A 13,852-nucleotide genomic window follows, 5' to 3' on the forward strand; every position below is an offset into this window, starting at 1 on the left:
GAGTTTGAGGCCAGCCTGGTTGACAGAGCTAGTTCTAGGGCAGCAAGGGCGGTTACACAGAGAAATCTGTCTCAAAAAACAAGCAAAAAGTTCATGTGTGATAGGCCATATTACACCCACTTTGCTTAGTAAATTTTTGTAATAGCTCTACAGAATTAAGAGAGCTCTCCCCCAAAATTATGATGATTCTTTGCATCTACTGATTCCTGTAATGGTTACAGCCACAACAGCTTTTTTATTGTGGGTTCTAGAAATGATTACTAGAATACAGGTAAAGGTCTCAAATATGGCCTGTATAATTAGTAAGGCTACTACTGTCAAAGCAAAAATATGAGCAGAAATTAATCAAGAGATGGGTGAGTTCTAGTTTTACAAACTAGAACTACTTTGTATTATCTATTGCTCAAGCACAATCTTAGAGGGTGTCATCAATTCCCTGGCATGAGTTGCTTTAATGTGTCAGATTTCTCTCACACTAACGATGGTCAAATTAATGATCTGCATAGGGAGATAAAAATCTCTCAAGTCAGCTTTGCATGGCCATCATGGTGAAGGTGGCTTTCCCCTTTCCTTGGTCCTCTGTTAGCTACTCTTTATAATTTTGTTATGTTTGCCTATATTAGACTAGCCATGTAAGCAATGCAATCAACCTTGGCCTCTATTATAGCTACAATCCTTTAAAACATTTAAAAAAAGGGTGGGGGGGATATGGGAGTCACAGAAGTCCTTGTACTCACAAATAAGCACTAGGGAAACCAGCAAATGTTAAATTCATAGGGTTGTCCCTTCAGAGAGATGTATAACCTGTTTTCCATCCAGAAGGCTGGGAGTATATGTGGTTAACAGATCTGGTGTGGCCAGGTCAGACTCTTATAGTGAGCTTGTCAATCTACAGAACCCATCTTTATGTCACATGTACTTCACAGAGAGTTTGAATGTACTCATTATTTCTTCTTCTTCTTCTTCTTCTTCTTCTTCTTCTTCTTCTTCTTCTTCTTCTTCTTCTTCCTTCTTCCTTCTTCCTTCTTTCTTCTTCTTCTTCTTCTTTTTTTTTCTTTTGTTTTTCGAGACAGGGTTTCTCTGTGGCTTTGGAAGCTGTCCTGGAACTAGCTCTTGTAGACCAGACTAGTCTCAACTCACAGAGATCCGCCTGCCTCTGCCTCCCAAGTGCTGGGATTAAAGGCGTGCGCCACCACTGCCCAGCGACCAGGCTGGTCTTGAACTCAGAAATCCACCTGCCTCTGCCTCCCGAGTGTTGGGTTTAAAGGTGTCTGCCACCACTGCCCGGATGAATGTACTCATTTCTTTTTTTTTAATGTCTTTTTTGTATATATTTTATTTATTATGTATACAACATTCTGCTTCTCATAACGGATGGTTGTGAGCCACCATGTGGTTGCTGGGAATTGAACTCAGGACCTCTGGAAGAGCAGTCGGTGCTCTTAACCTCTGAGCCATCTCTCCAGCCCGAATGTACTCATTTCTTAAGCTTTACTGTATACAGAGGACTGAGTTAACACTAGGAAGAGTTTCAATAAATTATGCTGTGCTATATATACCTAAAATAAACTACTTGGGGTCAGAGTCCCAAAGTTTGAATTGACATCAGCCACTTAGAATTCTGCTGGTCATGGTGTTCACAGAGACCCCCACACTTGAAGTTCCAAAAAGGTTGGTCACTCAGGCTTTCCAGATACAAAAGACAGTGTGAAGAAAATATAAACATGATAGCTCTTTGCATCAGCACCTTTCAAAGCTTGGAGAGCCCTTTCAAGCCCATCCCTTAGTATTTGATTCCAAAGAGACAAGCCCTGTGGAATTAGGCTAGCTCAGTCAATAGTACTCTGGGTAGCATTGAAGTACTGAGGAATGAACAGCATCACACTATGTGTAGAAAGAAGCTGGCCAGTAGGCATAATACAACAGCAAGGACACCAAGGAACTTCCAGGAAAAGTCGGTGGATCAAGTGGTCTCAATCTGTCTAAACCCAAGTTTTCATTGGCCAGGGTCTCCTTTCACTCTATGTGGGAAGATGTTGGTCAGGATCCAGACAGGAATGTTGAAGGAGAAGATGCTGATAAAACCTCCTCCAACAGTCCTACTGAGATGAAGCCAAGATGCAACTATTTATCACTTCAGTTTTGGGGTTTACTTCCCTGGGTGACAATTTCCACATTCATCCTGCCAACATCTGAAACCCCTGGCAAGGGATGCTGTATTCACTTTCATGACAACACCATGGGGTCCAACACCCTCTTTTGCCCTGCAAGTGTGTGACCACGTGCGTGCACACACATACAAACTAAAAAAAAAAAAAAAAAAAAAACCACAAAGTAACAATACTAAAAGCTGGGAAAGAAAAATCACTAGTTAATATATACAGGCAGAAACATCAGAATAACAGATTTGCCACCAGCAACCCTAACAGCCAGGAAAATATGAAATAAATAATATATTCCAAATCTTGGAACTAAATACTTGTCAACCAAGAGTTCTTTTCCCAGTCCCAAAGCAACCAACCAAATAATAAAAACAACAACAACATGGAGAAGTAAGAATATTTCAAGACGGAGCTAGCTCAGTAGTTAAGAGCACTGGATACTTTTCTAGAAGACCCAGGTTTGATTCCCAGCATCCACATGGTGGCTCACAACCGTAACTCCAGTTCCAAGGAATCTAATGCCCTCTTCTAGTACTGGAGGACACCAGGCACACATGTGGCGCATAGACATATACACAACCAAAACATTCATACACATAAAAATTAATTAAAGAGTATCACAAGACAAACAAATCAAGGCAATTCATGACAATTAAATTCTTAAGGTAGTGAAGGAAGTCAGTTTCACACACAAGAATACAGGATAGAACCCGGTCCATGAATGCAAGAGAACAGGGAAAGATCAGTCATGCCCAACATAGCAAACCAGTGAACATCCAACACTATCTGGGGAGGGAGGGAGGGAAGGAGGGAGGGGAGGGAGGAGGGGAGGGAGGGAGGGAGGGAGGGAGGGAGGGAGGGAGGGAGGGGAAGCGAGATGGGGAGCGAGAGGGGGAGCGAGAGAGAATCCCTAACTGATGATTTGGTTGACAATATGTGTAACAGTACTTAGATATCATATACATTCAGAGTACAATGGGTATGTGGGGATGAAGGGTTATGGACCCAGCTGTGAATGTTTTACCTTTACCCGAAGAGCCATGACTTCAGGGCACATACCTCCTGTGGGAGTTTGCACAATACTAACCTGGCAGAGCCTCTTAGGTCTTTAAATTCTACATTGAGAAGAGGCAAGAAGTTGCTTTTACAGAATGGACAGGTTGTATTCAAATTTGAATCATCTGCAGTCCATCCAGCCATGATTTCTTCATCATAAACCAGAGCTCCACAAGCTCTACACTGAGAGCAACTTGACATCAAAACCTAAAGGGAAAGTAGGACACTGAGAGTTTCTATGGTGTAAATGAATCTTAATGGTCTATTCTACTGAAATATAATGAAATTTTAGTTATTCTACTTGTTTCAACTGGGGTTAACATCTCTTCTATATTATAGACAAAACTACCAGTCTATTGCGTCAAAGATATCAAGCACTCATACAACTATTCACATGGATCCCATTGAATCCTATTAAGTACTAGTACAAGATAATAATATGTTTACAGTCACTTTAGCACACATACTACAGAATCTTTACCTCCATTGCACAATTTTGATAGATGCTAGACATACTGGTATTCTGCGAAGACCCATGATCTAATTTTTCAAAGTCCTGCCCTTTGATGTTTCTTGAAAATGGAACTTCACCTAAAGAGGAGTAAGAAATAGAACACATAATGTAGGAGAATATTCTCAATGTTTTGGAAATATATACTAAAGTATTAAGGAGAGAGGTACCATAAAATCTGGTATTTACAGATGGTTCACTATATAAATGTATGTGTGCTCATAAATAGAAACATTGATAAAATAAAAGTAGAGGATATATAACTGTTTATTACATAATTCTCTCAACTTTTCCTATTCCTAATGACAATTTAGATGATTACAAGTGTATACCTGTAATGACAGTATTTGGAATTGGGGGAGAATTATGGGGTGCAGGCCTGTGCTACATGATGAGACTTTTGTCTCAAAGAATCAGAAAAAAAGAGAAGATAATAGTTGTTTTTAATAAGAGGCAAAAAATTCAGGCTGGGCGTTGGTGGCACAAGCCTTTAATCCCAGCACTTGGGAGGCAGAGGCAGACGATCTCTGTGAGTTTGAGGCCAGCCTGGTCTCCAAAGCGAGTGCCAGGATAAGCTACACAGAGAAACCCTGTCTTGAAAAACCAAAAAAAAAAAAAAAAAAAAAAAAAAGGCAAAAATTCTCTCTTGAAATTGCAATTGTATCCCCAAAGATCCTTAAAATCTTTCAATCACTAATTTGCCCAGAGAACAAGTTAAAAAATGTGTATTTTCAAGGTCCCATTCCATAAATTCAGTCATAAAGGCTTTAGCCAAAGGTGGAGGGAGGGAGGGATGGTAAAAGGAAGGGAGGAGGGGAGGGAGGGAGGGAGGGGGAGCAAGAGGGAGAGGAGAGGGGGGAGAGAGAGAGAATCCCTAACTGATGATTTGGTTGACAATATGTGTTAACAGTACTTAGATATCATATACATACATATACATGTATACATCATATACAATGGGTATATGGGGATGAAGGGTTATGGACATTTAAATTAAAAGTGAGTTCAAGTGTAGCTAAGTGGTAGAACTGCTGCCCTATATGCACATGCCTTTATTCAATCTTCAGCACCACAAATAAGTAAAAGTAAGCAAAACACAAAACTCAAAAGACAATCTTCCCATACCTGTTGGACACTGCAGTTTTCCAACATCTCCACTGCTATTACTACTGCCAAGGCTTGTGTTGCTCTGGGTAAGTTCACTGGGAACCAGTCCTGAGATACTTGCATTAGATGATACATTATCCCCCAATATATGATCTTCTAGGCCGGCTGGGAAACTATAATCTTTATTAGTTTCTTCCTTTAAAAAGAATAAAACCCACATATATAAATAATGTTTTCTGCAATAGAAATATATTCACTGCTCCTTTCAGAATCAAACTCCACATCTTAGAGAAAATAACCCCTGTTTTTTCAAAACTTTAAAGCTATTTCAATTGACTTTTAAAACTTACATAGTTTAAGATATTCAAAAAGTGACCAACCGGATGGGGTGCTCAAAAACTGTCCCCTCTCAAAGTGACCTATTTCAAAAGACTGGGTTACGCCCTAGGTGCACTAATCACTTTACTTATGTATTATTACCTAATTAGTAAATCTTCTATTGCTTGTGTTTAATACATATTTTAGTTTTTAAGTTTTTTATGTACATGGGGGTTCTGCCTCCATGTATGACTGCACCACTTGTGTACAATACATGTGGAGACCAGCAATGATACAAGATCCTCTGGAAGTGAAGTTACAGACAGCTGTGAGCCACCAATCACTGAGCCATCTCTCCAGCCTCCCATTTTTCCTTTTTAAGACAGATCTCATTTGGTCCAGACTGGCCTTAAACATACTACATATCCAAAAATGGCCTTGAGTTCTCGATCTTCATGCCTCTACTTCCCAAGCTCTGAGATTGTAGGTGACTGCCAACATGCCCGGCAATTCTGACACTGTATTTTTACATAATTAATTGTCTTAAGTCATGTATAAAGTTTTAAGATATAAAAATACCATTAACAGAAATCTCTAGATTATACAAACACAAATATATACACTAAGGCACTACAAACATTCCTATATTAGACAGACTATGCAGTAGTATATTCTTACCTCGTCGTCTGAGTAGCTGTAGGCAGATGCGACAGCCACCCACATCTTACTGGCTACTGTTGCTGCTTGTTTCATACTAGATTTTAGGACATCTATCTTGGGTCCTGAGAGTATATTGTCCAACTTTAGCCCTGATAAAGAATTTACTACAGAACCCAGAGAGCTATTTGGTGAAGAACGCACTAATGCTGATAAAGAAGTGGACCGGTCTTTGTAAGTGCGATAAGGAGTCTGTGGCTTGAAACGCCCCGTCAATGTTTTAGATCTGGACACTGTAGGGGAGCTTTTCTCAATGTCTGGACTGTCTTGGGCTGGTGGGCCATGTTCTAAGGGCAGACTCGATCTCCTTTCTAAAGGGTGAGCAAATGTAGTAGCAGAGCCAGACTCTTGGTTTCCCTCTCCATGCAATTCCATACTAGAAGATTTACTACCCAGAGGACTTTTTAGGTTCATGTAACTTTCAATTTCATCAGCCAGATTACGTGAAATTACTGGAGAAAACTTATCTGGAGAAAACTTATCTTCAGAATCAGAAGTTTTTTCTACACATTCAGTGGCTAATAGAGACAACGGATCTAGTCCAATTTCAACATCTTCCCTCTCAATGGCTTTCCCCACAGCATATGAACTATTTCTCTTATTCACTGGATCTTGGGATCCTGCTTTCCTGTCTCTGGATTGGTTATTGTCACTATCATTCTGTAGACTGTCACATGTAACCTTTGCTGAAGTCTCTGCAACATTATTATCAACCACAGTTTCCAGGAGCTCTTGGCTTTCCTCCAACATCTCTAGCACAGGAGATGATCTGTGCTCACAATCCCAAGTGCCATCTGACATGCGAGTCCTGGAATCAGCTGGATGACAGGTAACATTCTCAAAGCTATGAGTTCTGGAGACACGAAGTGGAGAAGTCTTAGGACATGTCAGTGCTGCTGTGAGGATCTTGGCATCTGCTCCCATCATGGTAGCCATTTCACTGGAGTTCAGATCCAAACTGCTCTTCTTCAGCAGCATCCCCGCTCGACTTTCGGAACTGAAGCTACAGCTCCTCTCTGGGAAATGCTTCTGTCTTTTTTCTCCTCTATCACCATTCTTCTTAAAATTAGTAACCTCACCAAAGACTGAATCTTCAACTAGAGCTTGAGTAGAAAATAGCATGTTTGATGTACTACCTAAAGGGGGCAGTAATATATTAAAGTGAAACATCAGTATTTTCCAAAGTAACAAATGAAATGATTATTATTCTGATTATGCCCATAGCAAAGCTACATAGAGGATCTGGAAGGTGTATAGAAGCAGCATCCCCCATGGGGTCTAGCAGTTAGGATGCCTGGTTTTCATCTAGCAACTATATAAAAGGTGTGGTGAAGTACACCCCAAATCTACCCAAGCCTGCCTCTTATAGGTAACATTTAAACATCTACCCTCCTCCTCTATGAAAACATAGCATGCAGTCCATACTGGATATGCCTGCATTGTCACCCTTATCAACAAACATATGCCTATGCTTCTTAAATTTTAAGAGTAAATTTACAAAAAATAATGTGTTAAATACCAGACTCCAAAAGAAATACTCTCTTCTAATTTAACTTTCATCTATCCAAGTCAGCAAATACTTGCCAGAAAGCTGGGGATATAGATGAGTGGTAGAGCACTTACTCAGGATAAAAAAAAAGAATTGGGCTTGATAACACACACACATAAACACATACACACACACACACACACACACACACACACACACACACACACACATACACACACACACACACACGTTTGTAATTATGGAGAAATTACACATTTGTTACAGTCAAAGCATTACTAAACCAAAGTAAAAGAAATGCTTCAAAGTTAAAAAAAAATCAGAAAAATTCTTAAAAGGTTCATGAAATCCTTAGTGAATTTTGTATTTGATCCTATAGCAAATATGTGAATGCCTACTAGTTATTAACTATATGAGGTGCTAAGAAAACAATGGCAACTAAAACAGACTGAGCCATTAGGTAAATAAAAACATGCCAGAAGTCTGTTTTATGGAAGCAAGTGATCTTTTTTTTTTTTCAATTAAAAAAATTGTTAGGTTCATTTTATGTCTTTGAATGTATTGCTTTAGTTTTAATCTTTCAAACTGGTTGAATTGTTTTTTATATATTTGTGAACTGTTTGTTTTTAAAATAATTTATACTAAATTTGTTCTTTGGCAAATTTAAAAAAAATGTCAATTAGTCATAAGCACTGAGAAAAGTTTTAAAAGGTTTTAGAGGAATTAAAGTAACCTATTACACTCTAAAAATAAACTCACTTTGACACCTTTCTCAATACATTAGGAATATGTCTTTGTAATTATTCAGGCTCTCTAGTCTTATCGTAACTTGTTATGCTATGTTTGGTTAATATCCCTGGGAGGCCCACACTTTTCTTTTCTTTTTGGAAGGGAAACTGATGAGGAATGGATCTGGGTGAGAGAGGAGATGAGGAGGAAGGGACAGGGAGGAGTGGAGGGAGGAGAGAATGCAGTCAGGATGTAATGTATGAAAAGAATAAAATGTACTCAGGCTCTCATTGTAGTTCCATAGATTATTAGCACAGTTTATTTTCAATTTTAAAATAGTCCCATTAACACCTCTTCCTTTCTTTATGAAATAAATCTTCTAAGATCAAGATACACTCTATCAAGTCAGGCATGGTAGCTAGTTCATGCTTGTAAATCACTGTGGCAATGGGTGAAAGCTAAGTGATCACTGCAAGTTCAAGGTCAGCCTGGGATCTACATTCAAGACTCTGTTCCTGCCTCAATCCCATCCATCCATCCATCCATCCATCCATCCATCCATCCATCCATCCATCCAAAGACTCTGACTCACTCTCTCTCTCTCTCTCTCTCTCTCTCTCTCTCTCTCTCTCTCTCTCTCTCTCTCTCTCTCTCTCTCTCTCATTCATTCTTCATTCCAGACAGAGTCTCTCTGTATAGTCCTGGCTGTGCTGGAACTCACTATGTAGACCAGGCTGACCTCTGCCTCCCCAGTGCTGGGGTCTGTTCAAATCATTGCCTCTGTTCTCGACAAGCACAGGAGACCTTATAGTACTCCCATTATCTATGATGAAAGGAATGACCACCGAGATCAGGTACCACAGCAAGAAAAGCACACCATGTTAACAAACATACCTCACACCAATCCTTCAAAGGTTAAAACAGGTGACAATTAAAACACACCAATGCCCAATTCCCTCATATAAAATGGCATTTTCATATAACTTACATATTTTCTCATGTCTGCTTTAAATTACTATTCCATATTACTTTTGTGTATGTGTGCCACCATGCAAGACTCTCAATTGTCCCTCTGAGTCACAAATTTTAACTTTAGCCCACTTATAGAATATAGTCTCATTCATGGCTTCCTAGTGTGTCCATTATAATAAGCAAGCAGAACTAATAGCTTTAAAGACACTCTAGCTGGGCATGGTGGAGAAAATGCCAAGATCAAGGTCAGCTTGACTACAAGGTGAGAGGCTCTATTTCCAAAGTGGATGAAGGTCATTTTCTACTTACCAGTACTACTTGTCCTATTGTTGGTGTCAAATAACCCAGATGGAACTTTCACAATACTGCTGCCCCATGCAGGAGGTTCAGTAGGACTCTGAGGTTCTGGACTAGGTTGTGATGATTTTGAGACAATGGCAGACACATCACACACCTCTGAGAAAAAATATTTGGATGTTACCATTCCTACTTTTGACAATAATGATCAGAAAACAGAGATTTTTTTTTAACATATGGATGTAGTCTTTCTTCAAGTAGGGACGAGTACATCACTATTCTTCACTGACTTACTGGATCTGGCTTACTTTATATCATCAATACTAAGAGTACTGACTGACACAGTGTTTTACTCTAGCACTCAATAATCAGGACTTGAGTATTTCTCAGTAAATCAATTAAGCTCTTGGCCTTGATTTCTATTTCTTCCATTATCAAGTAGCTTATTTATAACTCTAGAGCACAAAATAAGTATTATAGCTGGGTGGAGTGATGCACACCTTTTAATCCCAGCACTACGGAGGCAAAGGAGTTCAAGGCCAGCCTGGTGTACAGAGCTAGTTCCAGGACTGCTAGGGCTGTAACACAGAGAAACCCTGTCTTGGCAACGGGTGTGGCGGTGTGTGTCAAAGGAACCCATGGCCTGAGCATGCAGTGTTTACCTTCTGAGATCCTGGGAATAACCCTCAGGTCTGAAGTTGAGAAGGGACAAAGAACAGGAAGTATCAGTTTTGACAGCTCAGAAGTTTAGTCTTACTGCTTGCTGGGCATAGTGACTGGCATATGCCTATTGTCCCTCTTAAGACAGAGGTGGGAGGAACAGGAGTTCAAGATCAAAATACAACAAAAGTTATTAGTCCTAGTTTTGTCAAAAAAATTATCTAACAAACGTCATTTTTTTTTCAAAATTAAGGATGATCTACAAACTTTCTAAAGTCTACTAAAATCTAATGAAGTAGGCCTTAAATTCCTAATAATTACTGCTGAAATCAAGTAAAATAAAGCAATCTGAGCATGCTTTCACTCAATGCTCACAAACATCAGTACTTGCCTTCAATGTGCAGCTCTGTGGCAGTCAGTTCTTGTGACTCACACTCCTCAGGTGCAGGAACCTCTGCATCCTCCTTTACTAGCTCATCCTTGGAACCATAGCCTTGGTCAGACTGACCGCCTGCTTAAAAGATGCACACCTTAAATATTTTCTTATGTTTAAAATACAGTTATAAACAGAAAATGCCACAGATCTATACAATTAAACCCAACAGAAAAAATGAGAATAAAATAAAAAAAATAACTCTCACAGGACACATTTCAGAAACAGTGATAAGCAAAGGTGAGGAGAGCAGAGCAGACTGGAGATGGCTCTACAGGTAAAAGTATCAAACCTTCATTTCCTCACCTAAAAATCAAAAGCAATTTGGACAAAGCAGTTTGAATCTCTTATGAAGAGGGAGGGTCTATATCATATTGTCTTATTTATTTATTTATTTATTTATTTATTTATTTATTTATTTATTTGTAAGAACAAAAAGGGACTGAAACACATACCTGCCACTTCTGCAAAAGAAATGTAGGAAGGGAAGTAAAATTTTTACTGTAAGAAAACAATAAAAATAGTTTACCTACGAAGGGTGGAGGAAAACAGATTTTTTTTTTTTTAAAGAGGAAACTTCCTAAAGAATGGTTTACTGTGTTGATTTTATTTTTAATATTTTCTACATATTCAAAAAGTTAAGTCAACAAAATTGGAGGGGGTCTCTTAAATTTATGCAAACAGAAACATATACAGCCAACTAATACTATACATCCAACAACATAAACTTATTTTATGGGTCAAGAGAAGGCTAATCTACATAACTTTTTAACCAAATGTTTTAAAACTACATTTCTCTTACATTGGGGGTGATGCATATGTGGCGATCAGGACAATGATTGAGAAACTGATTCATTCTGCCATATGGTCCCAAAGATTGAACTCTTGTCATAAGATTTAGCAACAAGTACCGCCTGACCCAGTGAGCCATCTTGCCATCCCCTGTATTGAACTTTGTTTCTTTTGAGACAGTGTCTCCTATAGCCCATGTTAGCCTCAAATTAGATATGTAGCTGAGCCTTGTCTTGAACTTCTGATCGTCCTGCCACCATCTGGCCTACAGGTATGTGTCACCATACCTAAATCCAAGTTTAGCTTTAAATACTTGGAATCCACCCACACTCTAAACATGGAAGTAAGAGTCAAATCTGGAAAAGCTAAGGTTTATTTCCTACGGGTGTGTGTGCTGTGGGCGGGGGAGTAAATTTAAAAAACAAAACAAAACAGCATTCGACATTTTTAAAGCTTTTCTTTGACACTGTATCTTTAGCATATCTGACCCAACCCTCCCCCAGCCCTGAAGCTGCTTTATGCAACAACTAGATGAAATGATATCAGGAGACAGGGTTTTCACCATGGGGAAACATAGGAAGTTTTATGTGTGTGATACTGGGAACTAAATTCAGAGTACTGTGTATCCTGGGCAAGCATTCTACCACCTCCCACCCATTAAAAAAAAAGAAAAAGCAACCGAAGAAAGGTTTTAAAAAAAAAAAAGAAGAAGAAGAAAAAAACAAAACAAAACAGGAATCCTTCGGGGGTTGACTTGAAACTGGAGGTATTTCTACAACACTGCACGTAATGTTTCCAAGTCCTGTCTGTTGAGAAGTCTAAAAGCAGTGCCACAACAGCCAATGAGCACACTAAGACCCAGACTTGGACTTCTAAATTCTAGTCTCCATTGGGGTTGTTGGCGGGTAGGGAGGGGATAATTCCTGAGCTGAGGAGGGTAGGTACAAAAATGAGGTAGGGGTTTGTTGCCCCAGAAAGAACCCTAACCACTCATCTAAGAGACATAGTTATCAAGTTTAAAGGAGCATCCACTCAGCCAATACTGAGGTGTGATCTGAGAATGGGTAATACAGTGATCCATAATCCCCCAAAAAGAAAAGACCTTCCTGAATACATTAGAACGCCACATTCGAAATACAGTAGGGACACCACCACGTTGTAACTACCACAGTAAAGACTGATTCCGGCAAGCATCATAGATGCTCATTTTAAAATGTTTGCTAAAAAAATGGGGTATCACTACATGGTTTCATGGTTTCCCCAGCCCCCTAAAAGTAGCTTATGATCTAAATGAGGTAAGGTATTTATACACAGAGAAACCAGACCACACTGCTATCAACTGACCAAAATTAACACTACTTATAAAAGGCTGATAGGCACATAACCATCTGGGAAGGATAAGCACATATGCAGTACACTAATGGATACACAGAACCTAAGCTAACTGAAAGGAATAAAACATCAACTAAAGAACATTCTACAACACAAGATAAATCTTCCAATAACTTTCTTGTTAAAGTCATAACAAAGAAACACTGATCAGTCTGGTGTGGTGGTGAACTCCTTTAATCCCAGCACTAGGGGGGCAGAGATAGGTAGATCTCTGTGAGTTCCAAACCAACCAGAACTACATAATGAGACTGTCAGAAAGAAATACCGAGGAACTATGTGTCAGGTAAAAGTGACTAAGGAGAAGGACTGAGGTATTGGAGTCCTTAACAACCACTATTTAGAATCACTAACATCAGAGGTGACAAAACAGCTCAGCTGGTAATGGCTCATGCTCCTAAGCCTGACAACCTGGGACTCACATGGTCAGAGGCTCTCTCATCCACACTAGTGTGACGGCACACTGCCTATCTCCCATCCTGTCCTCATCTCAACAAACAAATAATGTTCTTTTTGGTTGGCTTCCTCAGAAAGCCTGTTGTTAAAATATGGCGTCATGTACAGACGAGTAAAGAGTTACACCAGGAGTCCCTGTATGGGCACAAAGGGGAAAGATTCCACAAGACAATGCCCAATGACATAAGCACAATGAGCAGCAGGCTGAAGACTCCAAGAGTCACATGGCTCCACTAGAAACCTGAAGGAAACACGGTCATGGGCAATTTAATATCTACTGCTTAGTCATTTGAAATTCAGCTGAAGGGTTGAGAAAGAAAGCTTAGCAGTAAAGAGCACTGCTGTCCTTCCAGAGGACCCAGGTTCAATTTCCAGCACCCACATGGCCACTCACAACCATCCAGTCTCAGGGTTTTGATGCCCTCTTTTGGCTTCTGAGGGCAGTCATACACATGTGCTGCTAGACAAACATGCAGAAAACATCTATACATACAAAGTAAAGTTAAAACAACGAAGCTGAAAATGTATGAAAAGGTCTCAAAAGTGCCATCCTTACTACTGTAATTGCTACATCAGTAATAGGATACTGGTTTTTGTTTGTTTTCAGTAAAAGATTAAATTGCCTTTATAAGTTTTAAAAATCTGAGGAATAAGGAAAATGAGGATGTATCTCTTGTTATCAGTATTCCTTGTAAACTGAGTTTATAACAAAATTACATACTTGGTCTTTTTTATAAATAAAGTAA

At 39.4% G+C, this 13,852-nt stretch overlaps 1 protein-coding gene across 3 annotated transcripts in view; it reads right to left on the bottom strand.

Moving 5' to 3' along the window:
* The window catches only part of Dennd4c (DENN domain containing 4C), a 106,271-nt gene that overhangs the window by 25,170 nt on the left and 67,249 nt on the right, over positions 1-13,852 (bottom strand). For 2 of the 3 annotated variants that reach the window (XM_027400383.2, XM_027400382.2), the window contains 6 exons: positions 10,428-10,547; positions 9,389-9,535; positions 5,833-7,007; positions 4,855-5,032; positions 3,700-3,809; positions 3,250-3,425 (listed from right to left, as the gene is read on the bottom strand). In XM_027400383.2, coding sequence (XP_027256184.1) covers positions 3,250-3,425; positions 3,700-3,809; positions 4,855-5,032; positions 5,833-7,007; positions 9,389-9,535; positions 10,428-10,547 — 1,906 coding nt within the window. Of the gene's footprint in view, positions 1-3,249; positions 3,426-3,699; positions 3,810-4,854; positions 5,033-5,832; positions 7,008-9,388; positions 9,536-10,427; positions 10,551-13,852 lie in introns of all 3 variants that reach the window. The other variant, XM_027400381.2, reaches the window with a different exon arrangement.

Source organism: Cricetulus griseus, chromosome 2, assembly GCF_003668045.3.
Source record: "Cricetulus griseus strain 17A/GY chromosome 2, alternate assembly CriGri-PICRH-1.0, whole genome shotgun sequence".
NCBI classification, from domain to species: domain Eukaryota; kingdom Metazoa; phylum Chordata; class Mammalia; order Rodentia; family Cricetidae; genus Cricetulus; species Cricetulus griseus.